At 42.9% G+C, this 22,020-nt stretch overlaps 1 protein-coding gene across 1 annotated transcript in view; it reads left to right on the top strand.

The window, feature by feature from the left end:
* Window positions 1–384: 384 nt before the first annotated feature.
* Window positions 385–22,020, top strand: part of LOC109459063 (neuronal acetylcholine receptor subunit alpha-7) — a 71,197-nt gene continuing 49,561 nt past the window's right edge. The window contains exons 1-2 of the mRNA XM_019753236.2: window positions 385–561; window positions 815–954. Of these exons, the coding sequence (XP_019608795.1) occupies window positions 516–561; window positions 815–954 (186 nt within the window). The 5' untranslated portion in view covers window positions 385–515. The remainder of the gene's footprint in view (window positions 562–814; window positions 955–22,020) is intronic.

Genomic DNA, 22,020 nt, shown 5'->3' with positions numbered 1-22,020 from the left:
ACCCAGCTGCCGGCGTGGAAGAGGCGGGGCTATGGAGGACTGGACCCCACAATCGTCCCAGCTTTCTCCCAAGACCCCAGCACAGCTTCTGAGAGCAGTAGGGAGCGTAGTGGAAACAAAGGGCAGAGGGACTGGCAGAGCCCAGCCTTGGACCGACATCGCTGGGCATGGCCAGAGGTGCGGTGCGGAGGGATGGCTCCCTGGAGACCGAGGCGGGGCGGGGTGCACCTCCCACTTATACCGCGGGCTGCAGTTCCCCAGGCGGCCGCCGAGCCGCAGGCCCCGGAGCTGCTGGCCCTGCCGGCGGGCTGGGGTTGGGGCCGGGGGCGGGGCGCGTCACGTGGAGAGGCGCGGGGGGGGGAGGGCGGGGGGGGGAAGGCGGGGCGGGAGCGCGCGCTCGGCTCTTTAAAGGCGCGCGAGCCGAGCTCGGAGAGGCGGCTCCGTGGCTGCAGACACAGGCCCGGCTGACAGCCGAGACGCGGGGCGCGCCGGCCGCCGCAGCTCCGGGACCCAGCATGCGCCGCTCGGTCTGGCTGGCGCTGGCCGCGTCGCTCCTGCACGGTAAAGCCGCGGGGTTCCCTGCGCTCCACTCCTGCTCTCTGGGATCCCGGGCGCAACCCGGGAGGCTCGGTGCGCCCCGCGCACGGGCGCGGTTTGGGGTCGCGAGGGGCATTGACAGCTGCCCCGGACGAGGGCTGCTAGCCCCGCTCGTCTGGGCTGCACAGGTTGGGCGGCGGGGTTCATGGCAAAGGGTCTTGGGGCGCACCCCCGCCGGCCTTCCCTGAACAGCCTGCCCGGCTCTCCTCTCCTAAAGTGTCTCTGCAAGGCGAGTTCCAGAGGAAGCTTTACAAGGAGCTGGTCAGGAACTACAACCCCTTGGAAAGGCCCGTGGCCAACGACTCGCAGCCGCTCACCGTCTACTTCTCCCTGAGTCTCCTGCAGATCATGGACGTGGTGAGTACCAGCGCGGCCGCCGCGGGCTCCCAGGGCTCGTGGAAGCGGCGGCTGGCCAGGCGGTGTGGCTTGGCACGGACACTAGCTGGCCCTGGGCCAGGCGGGCCGGCGCTCTGACCCCGACTGGCCTTTCTCTGCTGTGTGCCTCAGTCTCCCCACTTGCCAAATAGAAATCAGTGAAGCTTGTTCCACTGCCCTGCCACCTGTGCGCGGGTACTTCAGTCCCGCCTTTCCCCCAGCTTAGAAACTCAGGGCGAAAGCATCCTAAGCCAGGAATCAGCAAGAACAGGGTCCTGAGGTGGTCATACTGTAGCCTCGCACCGGGTTTAAGTGTTGGCATGCAGTCTGACATTCGGTGTCAATTTAGCCTTCTCTAGACTTTCTGCTGCCGGTGGCATGTAGCTGCTTTGGGTAACGGCCTGGCTCTGGGCTTTGCAGCTATAATAATCTGTCCAGGAAGGGGGGCAGCTGTGAGCAGTTAGGAACACCCACCCCAATTCCAATAATGGGCAGTTTTGTTTTTTGCCTTCCTGGTAAGGGTAGTGCTGGAACCCCTGCTCTGAGGATGAGCAAGGCTCCACATTTGAGACACACCTGGCCGTTCCTTCAGGCTGCTGCCCCGAAGGCTGCCTGCTTTGCAAACTTAGCAGCACTCACTTCAGTTGGCAAACTGTGTAATAGTCACGCATGTTTGTTCTTTTGCTGGTCTAGACTGCTTGGAATATTTAGTTTTCGTTGGCATATCTTTCACACGATACAAATATTTTATCAAACATGTCATTCATTATAAATGGCTTGGAGTCTGTACAAGGCATTGGACTCTGCAGAGCACAGGGACAATGGTATTCAAGGGGAGGGAAGACTATGGTAGGAGAGAAGTGTGAGGACAGCCACAACTCCAGGTACAAAGTGCTGAGAGCCTCCAGAAGAGGGGTTCAGAATAGTGGGCTAAGAAGACAGGCGATACTTCAGAATCCTACAAATAAGGGGTACCCAGGGGACCAAGATGGCCGCAACCTAGGGATACTGAACTCGCCCAGCCGAGGAGCAGGATCAAATATGCACGCATACAGGCAGCAGTTACTCCTGTGAGACAGCCTAGCGTTGAATGGCCAGCTTCTGACAATAAACAAGAGAAAGAGACGCAACAGAGAAGCTGGAGAGCCTGGGAGCCCTCCGGGCCTGGAGTAGCTGAGAGCCACTGTACATGGTCCCATCCCCCCAGATAGGGCGGCGGGAGCTCCATCCGGGGCTTCGGCCTACCTGCAGGGTCGCCGTGGTGCGTTCACAGCTCGGGGCCTGCAGCCTTGGCCTGGGAACACCAGGAGCACCCAGGGACCGCAGGGCGGCGCCAGAAGCACTCTCAGCAGGCAGTCCGCGGGCGGCCAGAGCTCATGCTCCACGCGGGCTCGCTCCACGCTTTCCCCACAACCACCTGGCACTTAGAGGCGGCCCAGAGGCCGCTTCTACATGGACCGCTTTCTCTATAACAAACCGGAGAGAACCTGCATAGAGAAGACTGGGGAGCTCTGGAGCTCTCTGGGGGCCTCGGGAATTCTCTGGTTCTCGGGGGGCGGGGGGGGGGCGGTCAGAGGGCCCAGTGAGCGCCACTGTTTACCTCCCTTCCACCTCTGTAGGGTGGGACATAGGGTAGGACAGGACTCTAACCCCGGAGCTTGGCCTGCCTGCAAGGTCACTGCAGTGTTAAGTCCCAGCCACAGCCATCAGAAAGGAAATAAAAGGCATCCAAATGGGAAATGAAGAAGTAAAACTCTCATTTGCAGATGACATGATATTAAAGAGTCCATCCAAAAACTATTAGAACTAATAAATGACTTCAGTAGAGTTGCAGGAAACAGAACCAATATACAGAAGTCTGTTGCGTTTCCATACACCAATAATGAATGATCAGAAGAAGAAATTAAGAAAACAATCCCATTCACAATTGCATCAAAAGCATAAAATACCTGGCAAAAATTTAACCAGAGGTGAAAGACCTGTAGTGTGCAAACTATGAGACATTAAAGAAATTGAACAAGATACAAATAAATGGAAGGATATACCTTGGTCATGGATTAGAAAGATTAATATTATTAAAATGTCTTACTACCTAAACTAATATACAAATTAAATGTAATCCCTACTAAAATACCAATAGCATTCTTCTCAGAATTAGAACAACTATCCTAAAATTTATATGGAACCACAAAAGACCCCAAATAGCAAAATAAATCTTAAGAAAGAACAAAGTGGGAGGTAACCACATACTCCCTAATATCAAACTATACTACAAAGCTACAATAATCAAAACAGCATGGTACTGGCATAAAACAGACATATAAATCAATGGAATAGACTCGAGAGCCCAGAAATAAACCCTCACTTATATGGTCAATTAATCTATGTCAAAGGAGGCAAGGAAACACAATGGGGAAAAGATAGTCTTTTCAATAAGTGGTGTTGGCAAAACTGGACAGATACATGCAAAAACAATGTAATTGGGCCACATTTTTATACCATATACAAAAATAAACTCAAGATGGATTAAAGAATTAATTATTAAATCTGAAACTATAAAACTCCTAGAAGGAAACATACACAGTAAAATCTTGGACATTACCCTTCGTAATATTTTCATTGATAGATCTCCTTGGGCAAGGGAACCAAAAGAAAAAATAAATGGGACTACAGCAAACTGAAAACTTTTTCCACAGCGAAGAAAACCATCAACAAAATGAAAAGACAACCTACTGAATGGGAAAAGATATTTGCAAATGATACATCCAATAAGAGGTTAATATCCAAAATTTATAAAGAACTTATACAAATTAACACCAAAAAACCCAAGCCAATTAAAAAATGGACAAAAGACCAGAATAGACATTTCTCCAAAGAGGACATACAGATGGCAAACAGACATATGAAAAGATGCTCAGTGTCACTAATCATCAGGGAAATGCAAATTAAAACCACAATGAGATATGACCTCACACTTGTCAGGATGGCCATCAACAAATCAACAAATAGCAAGTGTTGACGAGGATGTGGAGAAAAGCGGGCCCTCATCCACTGTTGGTGGGATTGTAAATTAGTGCAGCCACTATGGAAAACGGTATGGGGGTTCCTCAAAAAATTAAAAATAGAACTACCTTATGACCCAGCAATTCCACTTCTGGGTATTCATCCAAAGAAAATAAAAACACTAATTCAGAAAGATGTATGCACCCGTATGTTCACCTAGAGGGTATTATACTAAGTGAAGTAAGTCAGACAGAGAAAGACAAATACTGTATGATCTCATACGTGGAAGCTATAAAACACAAAACAAATAAACAAAACAAAAACAGAAACAGACTGATAGATATTGAAAACAAACTGATGGTTGCCAGAGGGGAGAGGGTGGAGGTGGGAAAAAAATAAAAGAGTACCCACACTAGCATACTGCTGAATGGTGCAACACTTAACGTAGTTAAAATAAGTGATAAATGGCATCCTTTCCCCTATGACACCTGTGTGAAATGTGTATTTCCTCCTACAGATAGACCTATGCTTTAAAATATTCAATGTATACGTGATGATATGGACAAGTTATCATGAGAGGGGAGCTGTATAGGGAGACAAGTGCTGTTACAGAGCTTACAAAAGAGCAAAAGTTGCTGTGTACACAGCTTGGACTAGAGGAAAGGAGGAAGAATGGGGATTTTGAGTTAGGGGAAGAGAGGCTGGAAAAAAAGCTCTATGTTGGCTAAACTAGGTCAGAGAAATGGCAGTGCAGGGGCACAAGGCTTTGGGGCATTGGGGGCACAAGAGCTTTATAGAGCAACATCTCTGTTACTCACAGGAGCTCAGGGTTTGTGCTTGGGAGGCTTGGTAGGTCCTGGCTCTGCTCGTTTCTGCATAGTTGGTGTTAGGTAACTTTCTTAAACGTCCTGAGTCTATACTTTCCTGTTGATGAAATGGACATGATAGCACATCTTTGGTCATTGTAATGAGCAAAAGAATGTGGAGGCAACTCTGAGAGACATGTGACTTTGGTCATTTTCATCAAAACAACAACATAAAGCAATCTCTACCATCTCTCCCCCATACTAACACTCCTCGAGTGGTCAATGATAGGATGAGAAGGAGCCTCCCCAATCACTTGCCCAGGAGCCCCTGCCAGACTGTGCGCTCCACAGCTGCCCCTCTCGGTGGTCCTTGTGGGTGGGATGTGAGGCTGCAGTGGCCACTCAACCGAGGAGCAGGAGCAGCAAGCAAGTGAAGCATGCCTTACGGCTGTAGCAGCCTGTTTTGTAGACAAGACCACTCACCCAGAAGCTGCAAGCTTCTTTCTGGGCACCCCAGCCTTTTTAGGAGATCCTTAAGAAACCAGGTTATATGAAGGATTTGGGATCTTGTGAGAAATTTAGGCATAACCTAGGGTTGCATGATGTGAAAATTAAAAACAAACATTTGCAGACAAATGCAAAACAATTTGTCACATTGGGAGACTTTAAAGTAACAGATCCTAAGCACTATGTGTCATCAACATTCCTGTATGAGAGAAACACATGTGAAGATAACAGCAGCCAGAGGTCATGGAGGGGAGGGGTGGAGGGGAGAAAGCCTTGGCTCACCTTGGCCGTGGGTCTAGCCACGAACCCATTGAACTTCCCAGCCAGGCATTACTGTGAGCCAATGGAGTGACATGGAGCAAATTACCTTTCTAAGCCCTTTTCCTTGTGTATAAAATGAGAATAATAGTACCCACTTTGCAGCGTTTTGAGAGGATTAAATAAGAGTGCTTGCCACACGCTGGTGATTCGCTGAAGGTTTGCTCCATCTTAATTGTGTAGCTACTCAGTTCAGCATTCATGAAGTTGCTGCCCAGAAAGGTGTGGTCACTTGCCCCAGGATGCTGACTGGTTAGAGGCAGGGCTGCAATGAGAACCCACATGTGACCCCAAGTCCTGCACGTGTCCTGCCTCCTTTGGAGTTGGTATCTTCTTGTGCAGAACAAAGTCTGCTTAATGTATTTAAACTGACTGAACTGTAACTGATTGAATGCGACTGTCCTGAGATCCTGGGTGAAAAATCAGAGATAATGCAATATGCAAACATTTGTATTCAGCTGGGCTTGGTTCTGCCTGGTTTTCCAGCTAGAAAAGGGCTTTCCAGCTGGAATCTCAGCACCACGGACAGAGACACAGTGGCTCTCCTAAGAGATGCCAGTGACAGGCTTGACTGGTACAATTCTCCTTAAAAAGTCAATTCCGGGGGGCGTTTGACCATTCCCACTGGGCTGTTTTAGAAACCATTTCCCCACCCCACCCCCAGTCTACTTCCTGTTTCCCTTTTTGCCAGCAGAGATTCCCTGGCTGTGGTGATGGGGAAATGGCATATGATGCGACACACTTTATTTTCGTGAAAGATCATTTCTCTTTCATCAGTTTATTCCACACATATTTGAACTTGGCTTGTGAATTTTGCCAGATTCTGGGAATTCATAAATGAATAAGGGATAGTTTCTACTTTTAAAACCTTCTGGCTAGGGAGACTGACACGTCTATAATTCCTATACATAAAGGCCTATCCGAAGTGCTACAAATACACATAGGAGAAAACATTTATTTCCAGTTAACGTGGTTGGGAATGATTTCAAAGTTATATATTTAAAAGTGAGTAGGAGTTTGCCAGTTGGAGAAAGTAGGAAAGGCATTCCAGGTAATGGGAACAGGGTAAGGAAAGCCAGGAAATGTGACAGCACACCTTCCCAAGGTGTGTGCTAAAGAACACCAGCTCCCAGTTGATTTTGGCTGCAGGTTCTGTGCCAAGACTTCTCACAAAATTGAATGTGCTTAAGTTTATGAGAATTTCTAAAAGAGGGAGGTAGTGTTGGCCCAACTCCTAATTTTTCTTCATAGACCTTTTGCAGAACATAAGAATTGTGTTCTAGAAACACAGCTTACAGGATGATGGACAGGATGGTTTTGGGTAGGAGGCGAAATCAGGAAGTGAGTGCAGAGACTGAGGGGGGAGTATAGGGTGTGAGATTTCTTAAGCGCCTCTGCACCTTACATTTTGCCCTGAGCTCTAGTCTGGGCATCTCCGAGGGCATCAGAGGCAGTATGCCAGGGGTTTTGTGAGGCTGCCATAGCATATTTTCCTAGAAATGGAGACAATCCAAATCATGATATTTGTATTACATCCAACAAATATAAATTACAGATCAGAATGAAAAAAGATGTGCATACATTTTAAGCACAAAACATGTATCTTCAATGGATCGCTTTACCGGCTGCCTACTCTAGTTTTCCAACAGGCTCCTTGGTGAAGCACTAGATGGAGAGTGGGAATCGGTGGTGTGCTTTTAAGTGGAGGAGGGATGTCACTGGGTCTGTGTTTAGATAAAGGATGCTGAGGGCAGTGTGTGTGGGGGCGGTGGATTATAGAGGAGGGAAAGTGTAGGCGGGGATAAGGAGGTGAACACTAGTATGGTCTCCATGGGAATATGGAGAAAAGCACAGACTCCAGAGATATTTTGAATATACTATCTGTGAAATATAACTGTATATAAACTTCACGTAGGTACATAGATTTGTTAAGTGACAGTACCTAAATAATTCCTAAATGCATACTCTGATTTACAGTGATTAGTAATTTACTTCATGGGCTTGTAACTGGGCTGGGAATGAGATAATACATAAGAAATCATTTTGAAGTGATGCAAATGTAAGTAAGCTTCCAACCTTCCAATAGTTTTCACCATATTTCTCTTTTATTCATGCCATTTAGTCACTCACCTGTACACGTGTATCTAAAGGCCATTCAAAGTGCTAATTTGCATAAAATAAATGGGCACAGTTATGAAACTACATCTAGAAGGAAAGGAATTGAAAATGAATAATGTGAATCAACACATAAATATGCACAAATTATGCACATAAATATGCATAAAGGATTTGGGGTATTTTATAGATTTTGTGTTTACCTTTTTAGAAGCTGTAGTCAGAAGACAGTAGACACAAGCGGTCATGCCTGTGGGGTTTGTCACTACAGACGGCAAGCACGCTTGTGGAGCCCAGTTCCCTAAGGGCTTGTGTGTTACCGGAAATCTGGGGGGCCCTTCTGCTCACGTTCATCAGACTTACAAGTTTTGCATTTACGGCCACTATTTAAAGTGCTACAACTCTAACTTAATAGTATCAACCATTAGCTGTAAGAGTCACACATCTTGAACACAGTCTATGAAGAAAATCCAAGGTACCATTACGTAATTATTTTAGTAATGTTTATAGAAGTGTTATTTCTTCAGACTACAAACCAAATTCAACAAAAAAAGGGATGAAGGTGGGGGAAATCCCCCAAATCACCATTACTCAAGACATTCTGGTGAAGTTCATGTGGTCTCTTTTCTATGTTTATAGGCTGTGTAGCACACTATTTAAATATTAAAATGGTATAAAAGCATTATGGGGCCGTAAACACTAATTACCAGGCATTAATTTTAAAATGGCACAAATAGGCCGAGTTGTATATGAATAGGAGTTTTAAATAAAATTGTATTCTTTCCTCGCTATTAGGCAACTCGTCAGGACTGCATATTCAATCCCTATTCCAATTTTTATTTTAGTCAATGTTTAAACAGCGTTTATTGAAATGATTCATGAAGTTGCTGCTAAAGCCTGGTTGTTGTTTTAAATTTTGTCGCAGACATTGCATGTGAAAAACTGTGAAGATAACCTGGGGGTCTTGAAAATACCATCCTCCGCGAACGTTTGTTCTCGACCACCACCAGGCTCTATGCACCAGCAAGCACAAGTCGCCTTAATTTAGTTAGTAGCTGAGATGAGGGGCTGGGCTTCAATTCCTGTTTCCAACTTTTGCATCTATGTTCGAGGCTGTAAATAGAGGCAATTGATTGGGTCCTCTATTCAATGGATTTTTTTTTTTTAAGATTTTATTGGGGAAGGGGAACAGGACTTTAATGGGGAACAGTGTGTACTTCCAGGACTGTTTTCCAAGTCAAGTTGTTGTCCTTTCAATCTTCGTTGTGGAGGGTGCCCGTTCAGCTTCAAGTTGTTGTCCTGTCCTTTCAGTCTTAGTTGTGGAGGGCGCAGCTCAGCTCCAGGTCCAGTTGCTATTTTCTAGTTGCAAGGGGCGCAGCCCACCATCCCTTGTGGGAGTCAAACCGGCAACCTTGTGGTTGAGAGGACGCACTCCAACCAACTGAGCCATCCGGGAGCTCAGCTGCAGCTCAGCTCAAGGTGCCGTGTTCAATCTTAGTTGCAGGGGGCGCTGCCCACAATCCCTTGCGGGACTCGAGGAATTAAACTGGCAACCTTGTGGTTGAGAGCCCACTGGCCCATGTGGGAATCGAACCAGCAGCCTTCAGAGTTAGGAGCATGGAGCTCTAACCACCTGAGCCACCGGGCCGGCCCTATTCAGTGGATCTTGAAGTCCTCTTTTGTCCCCCTGGCTCTTGAGTCTGTCAAGATCTGCTTAAACTTCTGGCCTCCTCAGCATTGCATTAGGGACCATCACGTGCTTCTGGGAAAGGGGCCCCAAATCCTGCTATTCTCTCAGGGCTTCCCTCCCCTCCTGGGTCTTAACCCCGCCATTCCTCGTGACCAGTTTGCTACCTGGTGCCTCCATGCGCATCACCGTCCCATTTCTCCTGCTTTCCTAATTGTTCTCACTGAACGGTTGGTGAGAAACCCCTACCTAGTACGTCATTGCTGATGGCAGAACTGAAAGGCTAAATTTAAACGTGATTACAGTTCCCTTTTACAATTGACCCAGATTTATTATGATAGAAGGGTTAGCCCTCTCGAACCTCTTTATGGCTCTGGGACATAAACATGCACAATTCTTGCAGCTTTATAGACTGAGGAATATGGGCACTTTTGCTAAAGGAATCTTTCTTTTAAATGTGGCTTTTCAAGTCTGCCGCTGAAGACTTTTCCCCAAAGGGGAAAAATTCGGTTCTCTCGGAGCTGCTGCTTGATTCCCAACGTGCTGCTGAAAGAGGCAGTTTTGCCAGGGAGAGATGTCAGTGAAAAGCTGTCTCTTATTGAATTCTTAGGGTTCCGTAGTGCGTTACTCTTCAGAGAAGACAAAAGTCATTTGGAACCTTCTAAGAGCAATTCCCATGATCTTTCTTCCAGTGATTTCCTTCTTCACAGTCAACATTAACTATAAACTATTTTAGAAAAAAACAAGAAAAAGAAAAAAACCCCAAACTATTGCAAAATAGTGTGTCTGTACATATCTATGTGTGTATAAACATACACACATATGAACACACACATGCACCTGTTAACTCTTACCACTCCTTTTTGGATTTTTACATTTGTCTTGTAAGACATTACATAATATGCTTGTTAAGGTTCCAAGAGGAAAAGCTAGACATTACAGCAAAGGCTGTGGCGTCACAGCTCCCAGAAAGCCAAAATCATTGACTGATGCTAACGTGAGATTAGATAAGGGATTGTCTAAAATCCTGCCTGGTGGGTTACAAATCAGTGCAGGAGGACGGGCTGTGGGAGAGGCCTAGGCATGGTGCTGACTCCAGACTCAACGTCACCTGGCAGATGAAGGAGCTGACCTCTCCCGCCCGCAGGTGGCCATGGCCTTCACCAGGCCATTATAGCTGTCATCGTTAATGAGCACCACCTGTGACATGAATCTCCAAGTGGGAAATTCTCAGATGGCTGAAAGCAAATTGCCTGTAAACATTCCCATTTTGGGGTACAAGAGGTGGTGTCTGTGTCTGGGGGGAAGGCATACAGAGCCAGAAAAATGGTTTGCTTTATTTTGTGGAGAGGAGGCAAGAGTGCAAGTAGAGTTTCAGATGTTTTGAAATGTCAGAACTGTACAGTGGTTTTCTATTCTAAAGTGTCTGTTTTAAGAAGCTCACGTACGCAATGTGTTTTGTTGTGGGGTTTAGATTAAGCAGATTAAGCCAAGACTGATTGCCAAGGTAGATTTGATTCAGCCCCAACTGATAAAATTTACAACGGAAATCATTAGTCAAGAAACATTAGTTTGTTCACTGTTTTCTATTACGATGTTTTATTAGCATTTTATCTCGTTTATACACCGGATTAGCTTATAGAGAGACCTAAATTTCATTTTGGAAGTCGTTCTCTGATCCTGTTGTAAACTTTGAGTTGTAGCATCATAGACGGCTACAGTGTCATATAACATCATAGCCGACTCAGGGAATTATCACAGGTGAACCTACTCAGTTACAACCACCTAACACAGCTCTTCTCTTTCCTGCTGGAAAACCATCAGCATGGCATCCAGCACCAGAGTTCAGTTTTGCCTTTCTCTGCCACTTCATGGAAGGGGGCTCACACACACGCACAGTAGGTGTTCTTTGGGGTCTGGTTCCTTTTGCTCGGTTTTATTTTTGTGACATTTGCCGGAATTGTTGCCTGTTGCTACAGTTCGTTCGTTTTTATTGTGTAAATATAACCTGCTTTATTATTCTCTTGATGGATAGCTAGATTGTGTCCAGGTTCTGTCTGTTATGGGAGAGCACTGCCATGAGTGTTCTTACTGTACATGTCTTTTGACGCACATGCGTTTGCATTTCTAGCCATCACGTGTGGAGATACATATGCGTGGACCCGCTAGGGCATAGGGTGGCATATCTTTAACGTTTCCAGATCAAGCCAAACAATTTTCAAAATGGTTATACCAATTAATATTCTCACCAGCAGTGCATTCTTGATGCTCTGCACACCCACCCTCCCACACTTGGTATTTCAGTCTTTTAATTCACCATTCTGGCGGGTGTGGAGTAATGCTCCCCTGTGATTTTAATCAGAAGTTCCCTGATTACCAATAAAGTCGATGACATTTCCATTTCCTAATTTGCCACTGGGATATCTTCTTCTGAGAAGTGTCTGTTCATGTCTCTTACCTGTTTTTATCTTGTTCTTTTTTTGTTCTTTTGTATTATTTTCTTGTTGATTTGTGTGAGTTTTTCTATATTATGAACCTGAGACCTTAGTTACATGTTTTGCAAATACCTTCTCAGACACTTTGGCTTGTCTTTCCACTCTTTTAATGTTCCTTCTTTGTCTCTTTTGTAACCTTTTAATTGAAGTATGACATACTTACCGGTTAATGGTATTTTTTGATGAACAGAAATTCTTAATTTTCATGTGGTCAGATTTATACCTCTTTTCTTCTATGTTTAATGCTTATTGTCTTAGATTTTAAAAGTCTTCAGCTTCCTCAAGCTTATGAAGTTCTTTTCTTTCCTATCTATTTGCTTTTAGGGGGTTTTGTTGTTGTTTTATCTTGCACACAGAAATCTTAATTTATGTTTAATTTATTTTGTTTTTCAGGGATAATAAGGGTTATTTGTGTAATGACTGCATGATTGGTGAACTTTATCAAATTTAGACATCATATTATCCATTATGTCTGCCCACAAATGGACATTTCAATTATCTAATGTGTATATAACACGGAGAAAATGTATGGGTTATGGCATTGTTTAATGTTTGAAAATGTCAGCATGACACACAGTATTTACAGAGCCAACAGTAAAACACGGTCTGTGAGAAGCTCCGGCCCCCGGTCCCACATTTCCCATCACCGTCCATTCCCCCAAGACCTGTAATGCCTCTCTGTCTGTCATCACTCCTACAGTTACGTGTATGTGAAGGCCGGTATCGGATCTGTATATATGTTACTTAGAGAGGTCAAGTAATTCTTACACCAGGTTGGATGTGAGAAGAGATTTCAGAGAGCAGTTCAGTATAGAAATAATCAGCCAGATCATATTCCTGACTACACGGAGTGAGAAATATGAGGATCACAGAACAGAATATAAACAATTATTTAAACAATTAGGTAATTTTATGGGACGCTTTGCTTCCATGTCATATTTTACTGTATTTTTCCTGTGATCACCTTCTGTTGATAATATTTTAATAATTACATAATTATCCTTTTTATGGAGAGGCCAGACTTTGTTCTTGGGCAGTTAGCTTGTTTATACGTAATATTGTTGCCACTATAAATAACATTATAATCAACATCTTTGGACGCCCATGTTTATTCTGATATCTGATTATTTATTTAGGATTATTTCTTAGATGTGCAATTAGCCCAAAAAGTTAATAATTTTTTAAAGTCTCTTGACTTAAAAGTAACTTAAAGATTGCTTTGAAGAAAGTCTGTTCCAGTTTATACACTGACCCACAGTGTTGGAAACTGCCAGTTCCATGTACGCTCATCAGCTCTGAGTCTTATCGTTTTAAAGTACTCAGTAGGCAACGTGGTTTATTATTACATTTGTTTTATACTCACCTTCGTATTTGTGTAGATTTAAGGAAATGTCCACAGTTACGGAAGCCAATCATTCTTTGGTCTTCTTGGGACCATTTCCTACTGTCCGTGGTGAAAAATCCACCCAGAGGAAGAAAACTGCAGAATGTGAAAAATGGAGCAGTATTCGGCTGTTGTGCACATTATTTATAAATTTGGTATTAGAATTAATCCGATGAAATGAGGCAAGACAAACATATTGAGTGGCGGGCAATCTGTCACTTTTTTTCACCCTTGTATGTTTTGCGGAGCCTCCCCCCCCCCCCTTGAAAGCAGCAATGTAGGTATATAGCATTCACAGTATTTTTCTTTCCACTTTATGTGAGATTTTATTGGGCAAGATTTTCATTCTTGTTAAGTGTGTTGTGCTCTGTTTGCAAGAGCCAGAAGAGAGAGTATGTTCTTCATTATCTTAAGACCCTTCCCCCTGTGCTCTCTGGTAGAGGGAACCCCTGTGATAAAATGTCAGGGGTCACTTCTTTCCCTGGGAATCTTTCATTATTTCCTAACTTAATCCTCTGTAATAACCTGTCAATGGGATCTAAGGGGAAACGCATCCCTTCACTAAATTGAAAATATACCAATTGTTCTATGTATGAATATAAAAATAGGTGCAAATTTATTTTGGTTTACAGGTTAAGGGCTGATCACAGATAGCATAGGACAATGTGGGGAGCTGTGGGATGGAAATTCAGACATAACTATTGTGTGAGTTTCACCTCAGGCATCCGCCCTTTATTGAACACTTTCTTCCTAACTAGCCCAGGGTTTACAATGAGAAAAATGTCCCTACCATACTAAGTGCTCACACTTAAAAAACGATAATTTGTGAAGGGACAAGTTGCTTTGGCATTTCATGCAAACTATTTAATCACCTGAATTATGAAAAAGTTTCAAAGTAAGTGTGTTCCTGATTTGCGATGAGAACATTTTTCTTGGTAATTGGTGTAGTGTGCCTTATGGCATAAGTCACTTCACTGCACTTTTCAGCAGAAGAAAAGAGGCCTGTGAATAGTCTGCATTTGGTTTATTTAGCTCCTCATTGTTCCGTAAAATAGGACATCAGAATATGCTCTGCATTAGATGGGAAATAGACTTATGGTCTGGGGGTGGGGGAGGTGTAAAATTTTCCTTTCTGAGTGTTAGAGTTTTGCAGTGATGAGTTAGAATGAATTGCCAAATTATTTCTGGGCTCCAGTAATTTATTAACTTTCCACAAGTCCGTAAGAGAAAAATTAGAGCCAAAGACCCACATAGGAGACTCATTATTTCTAGATTTCACACAGAAACAAAAAGGATTATATCATTCCATTTGGGAACCACCAGTGTCATCAGGTTCCTCGCGATCTCTTAGAATCCTTTTGATAGTAGCTGTGTGAACTAGGAATCTGTGAGAGGGTGTCGTAGTGCTTTCTCTTCGTTGGTGTACATCTCTGGGTGGTACTCTTGTAGTCCACGGGTTTCCAAGGGGACCCCAGCCTGTCACTGTGTTCCTGAGTTTGGAGTTAGCACTGGTGTTGCTTCCTGGGTGCCACTATGCATGAGAACATAAAACACTCAAAACAGCCACGTTGGGCCATGGACAGAGCCCCTTTGGGTCACACGTGGACCTATGGAGGCCCGTAGAGGATGACATGTTGGTATATAATGCACCATGCTCCTGTCTCTCCCTCAGGTATCCGTATTGCAGAGAGCAGGTCCTTCACGAAAGTGAATCACCGGGGTGGGCATTCGGTCCCAGAATCAGCTTGGAGAGGAAGACACATTGGGTCAGCTGCTGTGGGAAACCCCTTAGGCTCTTGAGTTCTCTGCTCACCCCGTCTCGCTTGTGTGTCAGTTGTGGGCTCTGAGCCATTGCCTGACCTCTGACTCCTCTGACGGGGCCCAGGCATATTGACTTGTCTTCCTACAAGAGTCCTCCCCACCATCCTGCCTCTCCCCTACGAGACCTTTGATTGCTTTAAATGCCTTTTCTGTTGTGTTTTTGTTGAAATATCTGGGAGCTGAAAATATTCCAGTTTTGTTCCTCAGATCTTTCTTGATTAAGGTGTGTGGGGTCTCATGAAGTCAAGATATTTGGAAATGGTTGACAAGGACCCTCAACTTCTTTTCCTGAGTTACAGTTAGTGCTCTGACATCACCACCATGACATTCATCATTTTTTTCTAATTCTGATAGTTTTGCAACATGTTTCTATAGGGTAGTTCCCTTTTCTGTTTAAATGAGGTAAGGGGTATCTGCAAACTTCGACATTTCTCTGCCTTTCAGATAATTTATAAAAATCTCAGTGTTGATTCAAGAATAAACTCCCCATTTAGGCTCTTTTCCCTGCTTGATTTTCAAACATTAGGGTGGAGGACAATGAACTCGATCAGTAGAAGTGTCTGTGACTTCACATGCTTTCTCTCTCCTTATCTGTAAAAATAAATTTTACACCACATTCCATCAATTCTAAGATGTGCATTTTTTCACATTTTAACTTTAAAAAAAATGTATCTTGCAATTGAATGATGTCTCAGACTTGATGAAATATGAAACTGTAGAATAAATAGTTAGTTGGAGGATAAACAATGTAACTGGATTTGTCCATAAATTCAGAAGTCAAAAATAACCTGAAAAGAATTTGTCTTTGTCTTTGGAAATATTTTCAGTGCTTCAACTACACTGAATCCGATTTTTGTGTCCCTTTCTTTTCTTCTAAATTCAGTGGTGTACACCTTCTTCGAGGTGTACGTATACTTGATAGTAATTACTTCAGTGAGGTGATGTCAGGAATAAACTATTTGTTTGTCTGGGGAAAAGAGTCTTTATTGTAACCTTATTCTTGGATTACAGTTTAGCTGGGCATGGCATTCCAAGTTGAATTCCATGATTATTTCCCCGTAATTTGAAAATGTCACTTCCTGGGTTTCTGGCTGTAATGTGCTTTGCCATCTGCACTCAGGCCGGTTGCCATTCATTTGCAGACAAACTGCCTTTGACTCTGCGCTTTTATGCTATTCTTTTTCATATTTTACAGTTTCATGACAATGTGATTTAGGTTTTTAAAAATAAATCTGACAACATTTATCTGTCAAGATATATGTGCTCTGATGTTCATTGCAGCTTTATTTACTGTGGCCAAGACATGGAAACAACCAAAGTGTCCTTCAATAGATGAATGGATAAAGAAGATGTGATATATACACACAATGGAATATTATTCTGCCATAAGATGAAATAGTGCCATTTGTGACAACATGGATGGATTTTGAGATTATTATGCTAAGTGAAATAAGTAAACATTTTATTTTAGAACAGTTCCACATTTAGAGAAAACTTGCAAAGGTACTACAGAGAATTCCCATGACCCCACACCCCGTTTCCCCTATTATTGTCATGATACATTTGTATGGCACGTTTTATTATAATTAATAGATTTTTTTACGTAAGGCCCATCATTTATTTGGATGTCCTTTTTTCTTTTTCTTTTTTTTAATCTGATGTCCTTTTCTGTTGCAGGATCCCATTCAGGAAACCACGTTACATTAATCATCCCGTCTCCCTAGGCTTCTTGGTTGTGACAGTGACTCAGACTGTCCTTTTGTGTGGTGGTCTTGACAGTTTTGAAGAATACTGGTATTGTGTCGAGTGTCCCTAAGTTGGGATTTGTTGGTCTTTTCTCATGATTAGACTGGGATGGTGTGCCTTAGGGAGGAAGACCAGAGACTTAAGTACCATTCCCATCATGTCATACCAAGGGTACGTCTGTCAACATGACTTACCATTGTTGATATTGACCTTGATTATATGGCTTAAGGTAGTGTTTGCCAGGACCCTGCACTGTTCAGTTACTCTTTTTACCCCCTTTCCATACTGTACTCTTTGGAACTAAGTGACTATGGGCAGACCACCTTTAAGAAGTGGGGAGTTAAAATCTGCATCCTTAAAAGGTGAAGTGCATACATAAATTATTTGGAATTCTTCTCCATGAAAGATTTGTCTTTTCTCTCCCCTTTATTTATCTATTCAATCATTTATGCCAATGCAGACTCATGGGTATTTATCTTACACCCTGAGTTATATTCCAATCATACTTCATTAATTTTGTTTCTCAAATTGTTCCAGCTTTGGCCACTAGGTGCTCATTCAGTTCGCTTCTCTCTCCTTTTGATGGCTCACCATCATTGTGGTTTTATTTTATTTCATTTTTGGATCACTTTCTTACTTTCTGGCACCATAAGATGTTCTAGGTTCATCTTGTATATTTTCTGCCCAACACCTGGAATCAACTGTTTCTCAAGGACCCCTGAGTTCTTTTTATTCAAAAATGATTAGAAAACAAGATCTGGGTTCCAGTTGTGTTCATTGCTACTGGGGTGTCATTACATCTAGGTCCTCTAAGCTGACAAAGCAAAGGGATATATGTATGTACACTAGCCCAAGTATATGTGCATATCTATGAATATTTCTATGTGTAACCTTCAGTATCTATGTTAAGGAAAACATGACTTCATCCTTACGTCTCCATGACCACAGAGATCATTCAAACCTGCTCTCACTCCAACAGCGAAAACCTGACTCCCACCATCCGCCATCCACTGAGTTAATTGTTCAATTCCAGTGTACATGTGCAGTGGCTTCAGAATTATTAACTCGTACCTCTGCAAAGAACAACTTCGTCAACTAGACTATGATGCCTCTGTCCAGTGGCTTATCGATTCTACTCATTTTTGAAGTTACTTAGGTCAGCACCTTTTCTCCCAACGCCGTCCTGAGGTGACCATTTTTGTAAGACATTCAGATCCATTTGTCACATTGTCTATTCCATCCTGGATCCCCTGACTTCCTAAATGATTTTCTTTTAAATCGGCGTACAGTTAAGATTTACCCTTTGTGCTACAACGTTCTATGGATTTGGACAAGTGCTTAATGTCTTGTATTCATTTGATTCATACAGAATTGTTTCTTTGCCAAAAATCCACCTGTTCATTTTGCCCCCCACCCCTGACAATTACCAATCTGATTACCAGCTCTCTACTGTTTGGCCTTTTGTAGAATGTCTGATCTTTGGAATTATAGCTGTTTCAGCCTGGCTTCTTTGACTTAGTGACATGCATTTAGTACTCATCCATATCTTTCTTGGCTTGACAGCTCATATCATATTATCCATTGATAATAATCTACTGTATGGATGTTTCTTAGTTTGTTTATCCATCACCTACTCAAGGACATCTTGGTACTTCCAGGTTTTGGCGATTATGAATAAGGCAGCCATGGACAGTCACAGTGAGGTTTTTGTGTAGATATATGTTTTCAAATATTGGGCAAATATCTAGGAAGGTAGTTGTCGGCTACTATGGCCGACACTAATTTTGTAGGAAACCACCACACTGTCTTCCAAAGTGGCGATGCCATGTTGCATCCCCACCAGCACTGAATGAGGGTTCTTGTTGCTCCATTTCCTCTCCAGCAATTGGTGTTGTCAGTTATTTTTAGATTCTAGCCATTCTAATAGGTGTGCGGTGGTATCCTCGGGTTTTAATTGGCAGTTTCTTAATGACATACGATGTAAGCATCCTTTCTTGTGCTTATTTGCCATTGTTAGTCAGATGGTCACATCTTTTGCCGATATTTCAGTTGCTTGTTTTCTTGTTGATTTCCCACCCTGTATTTTGGATACAAGACCTTGATCAGAAAAGTGTTTTGCAAAACTCTCAACCCATCTGGAGTTTGTTTTTTCATTCTGGTCACAGTGTCTTCTATAGCGCAGTTTTTAATTTTGGTAAAGTCTAACTTACCAAATTTTTTTTTTTTTTTTTGCAAGGTTCATCATCCCTTTGGGGTTGTATCCAACAAGTCATGACCAAACCCATGGTCAGGGGTCATTTTATATATTTACCATGAGAATTTGGTGGGGTTCCTTCAAATAAAATCCATGCAAGTGTAAGCGTGTCCACAAAACAGTGGCCCCTGGAGGTTTCTTTCTCCCAAGTTCACACTCAGCACCTAGAGATTCATCACTATTATTACTATGCAAGCATTATTTCAAGTCCATGGCTCAGTGGTTTCTGCCCCAGCTCAGCACATCTTGTCAGTGACTCTGGACTTGGACGTCTTTTCAGATGTCAGAATGGTGCTTTACCCTGCAGTATCAATGTCTCATGGGTCTAACGAAGTCATTAATTTTCAGTTCATTGAGGTTTTTTTTTCTTGCTGTAAGTATGGGAATGATTAATTCTAGGCTCTTTATATTGAGCTTTGATTACTTTTTGAATCATACTTACCTTTTTGAGGAACTTGTTATACTTTCTTTATCTGAGGATTAGTCGGTCAATTCTGGAAATTTCTAAGCCATTATTTCTTTATTTTCATTATTTTCTCCTTCTGAAATTTTCTTAGCTGTATATTGGATTCATTGTATCCTTTATGTATTTTGAAAAAGTATTCATATGAAAAAGTATTCATATTTTCCGTCTCTTTAGCATTCTTTCCTTTACTGTAGGTCTATTGCTCAGGTTCACCTTCGGCTTACTAATTATTATTTCATATCTTTCTTATCTCATATTTAACCCATTCATTGAGTTTTATTTCAATTACTACTTTTTCTTAAATTTGAGAAACTTTTCCTCTTGTTTTGTCTTGTTTCCTCCAAGAGACTCTTATTCTTTTATTGTGCTTTTGATATCTTTAAAGTATTTAATCATTTTAAATGTATGTATTCAATGTTAACCCTTTGATATTCTCTGGTCTGAATTTTTGGGGGCTATTTCTGCAGATTTGGTTTGCTATCTCTTGCTCATGGAAGATTTTTCACTTATATATTTTATATTTTGCATCAGGAGAATATAAAATGGTTGTATTTTCTAAGCAAAGATGCTTTTTGTTTTGGGTGCTTTTGGGGGAGTTTTGTTTGTTTGTTTGCTTATTTCTTTATTCTCTTTGTTTCTGGTCCCTCATGTTTCACTGGCCTGAAGCAGCGTTTCTGCTATGCTCCCAGCTTGCAGATTTCCCAGACACTGTGGATTGCTCACATTTGACTTCTCCATCAGAAAGAAGGCCCATACGTATTTTAGGAATTATCAATCCACACTGCCACTACAGACTGAGAAGACAAACTTTTTGTTTCCTTGTGGCAGTGGGCTCTTTAAGACCCTCATGACCAGTGGATGGATGTGGAGTGGGGGGTTTGGTTCAGCTCCCCCAACCTGTGGGATCAAACCCTTGTCTTCGGTCCCAATGAGGCACAGCTCAGCTCTGTGAATATAACTGGCCACGCTTTCCCCACCCCATAGCTCTGCCACGGCCTACTCCTGCACTTACAGCATGTTTTTAGTTTCCTCTTGGATTTTTTTGTGTTTGAGGATTTCTCTTACTTTCTTGTGAGATTAAGTTTGCATTTAAAAAGACTCTTGTTGATTTCCTCCAGCAAGTTTAGGTGTTTTGCAGCAGGATGGTGTTCAGACTATGGAGTCTGCTATTAATATTATCCTAGGACCAGAAGTAGGTCTCCTTGTGTTATCCTGGAACACTTACTGTTTTCCCCATGTTCCAGCTGTGGTTGTGTGTGCATCATTTAACTCACCCTCCCACCCCCTCACCCCCCACCCCTGTCTCCAACCTCTTCCTTAATTGACCTAATCTCTGTGTTTTTCCTCTGCACACACTGTGCTTATCGCATGCTGCCCTTCGTGCCCCTGACTCAATTTTCAGCTGGATCTGTTTTGTTTCTTTCTGTGTATAATTCATTAGCCATGTAATACTGCTGTTTTGATTAAGTTTACTTGTTTAGCTCTGCAGTCTCCCTTTCATTTCATTTGATTAGTTTCTAGTCTCGTCTTTGAAACAGTGCTTAATTTGATCCAAGGCTTTTTTAAAGTTATAGAGTACAAAGAACTCATGGGAAGCATGATGTCTTGTGTGGGCTTTTCTCCAGACTCTGCTTCCTATTTTAGTGACGTCTATCTGCTTGCCTTCATTTCTTCCTGTCTTCCTTGCTTTTGCTATTCTAAAAATATTCATTCACTTATTCATTCATTCATTCGTAACACACTGTGCTCATGTAGCACTCCCATGTTTTTTCATCTTGCCCAAGCCTCGTGAGAGTGCGTCAACTCATAATTCCAATTTTCTGTGCTCTAATGGTGATACGTTATCTTTTATATATTCTTTTCTTATATGCAGTCCTTATTTTTCCTTAATACATTAAACAAGGTAATCTACATAATTTCTAGGAACATTAGAAGCTTGAAATAACAACGACAAAATGGTTTTTACATCCTGCCCCTGTCTTCCATTCAGGTATCTCATCCCCTTCCCTTTTCTTCAACCCACCTTTGTAGCAGTTCCACTCACAGGGCTCTGCTCAGATCCCCTTATCTCTGTCTCACATCTTCAGAGGACCTCAGCTTTGATGGAACATACTGCCACCAGTTTCTTGACAGAGTGGATTGGAAAAGCCTGATGCGGAAGCCACACACCTGTCCATAACTCGGGCACATTTTGGGGGAATCCAGCTGTGTGCACAGTTGTTGCGTTCAGTCCAGTCACACGTAGTTATGTGCTGTATTTGTTGTAAACTGTGAAGGAGAGGCGTGGGCGCGGATTCAGGGAGGATGATGGCTTAAGTATAAAGGGGAATGTATTGTGTCCATCCAGGGAGAGCTTAGACAAAACATGATTCGTGGTTCACCCAGCGTGACTGGATCTCTCTCTCTCCTCAATCTCCCCGCCCCCACCCGACTACCACCACTCCCC

Source organism: Rhinolophus sinicus, linkage group LG13 (genome assembly GCF_036562045.2).
Source record: "Rhinolophus sinicus isolate RSC01 linkage group LG13, ASM3656204v1, whole genome shotgun sequence".
NCBI classification, from domain to species: domain Eukaryota; kingdom Metazoa; phylum Chordata; class Mammalia; order Chiroptera; family Rhinolophidae; genus Rhinolophus; species Rhinolophus sinicus.
This window is presented reverse-complemented; position numbering and strand designations above follow the sequence as displayed.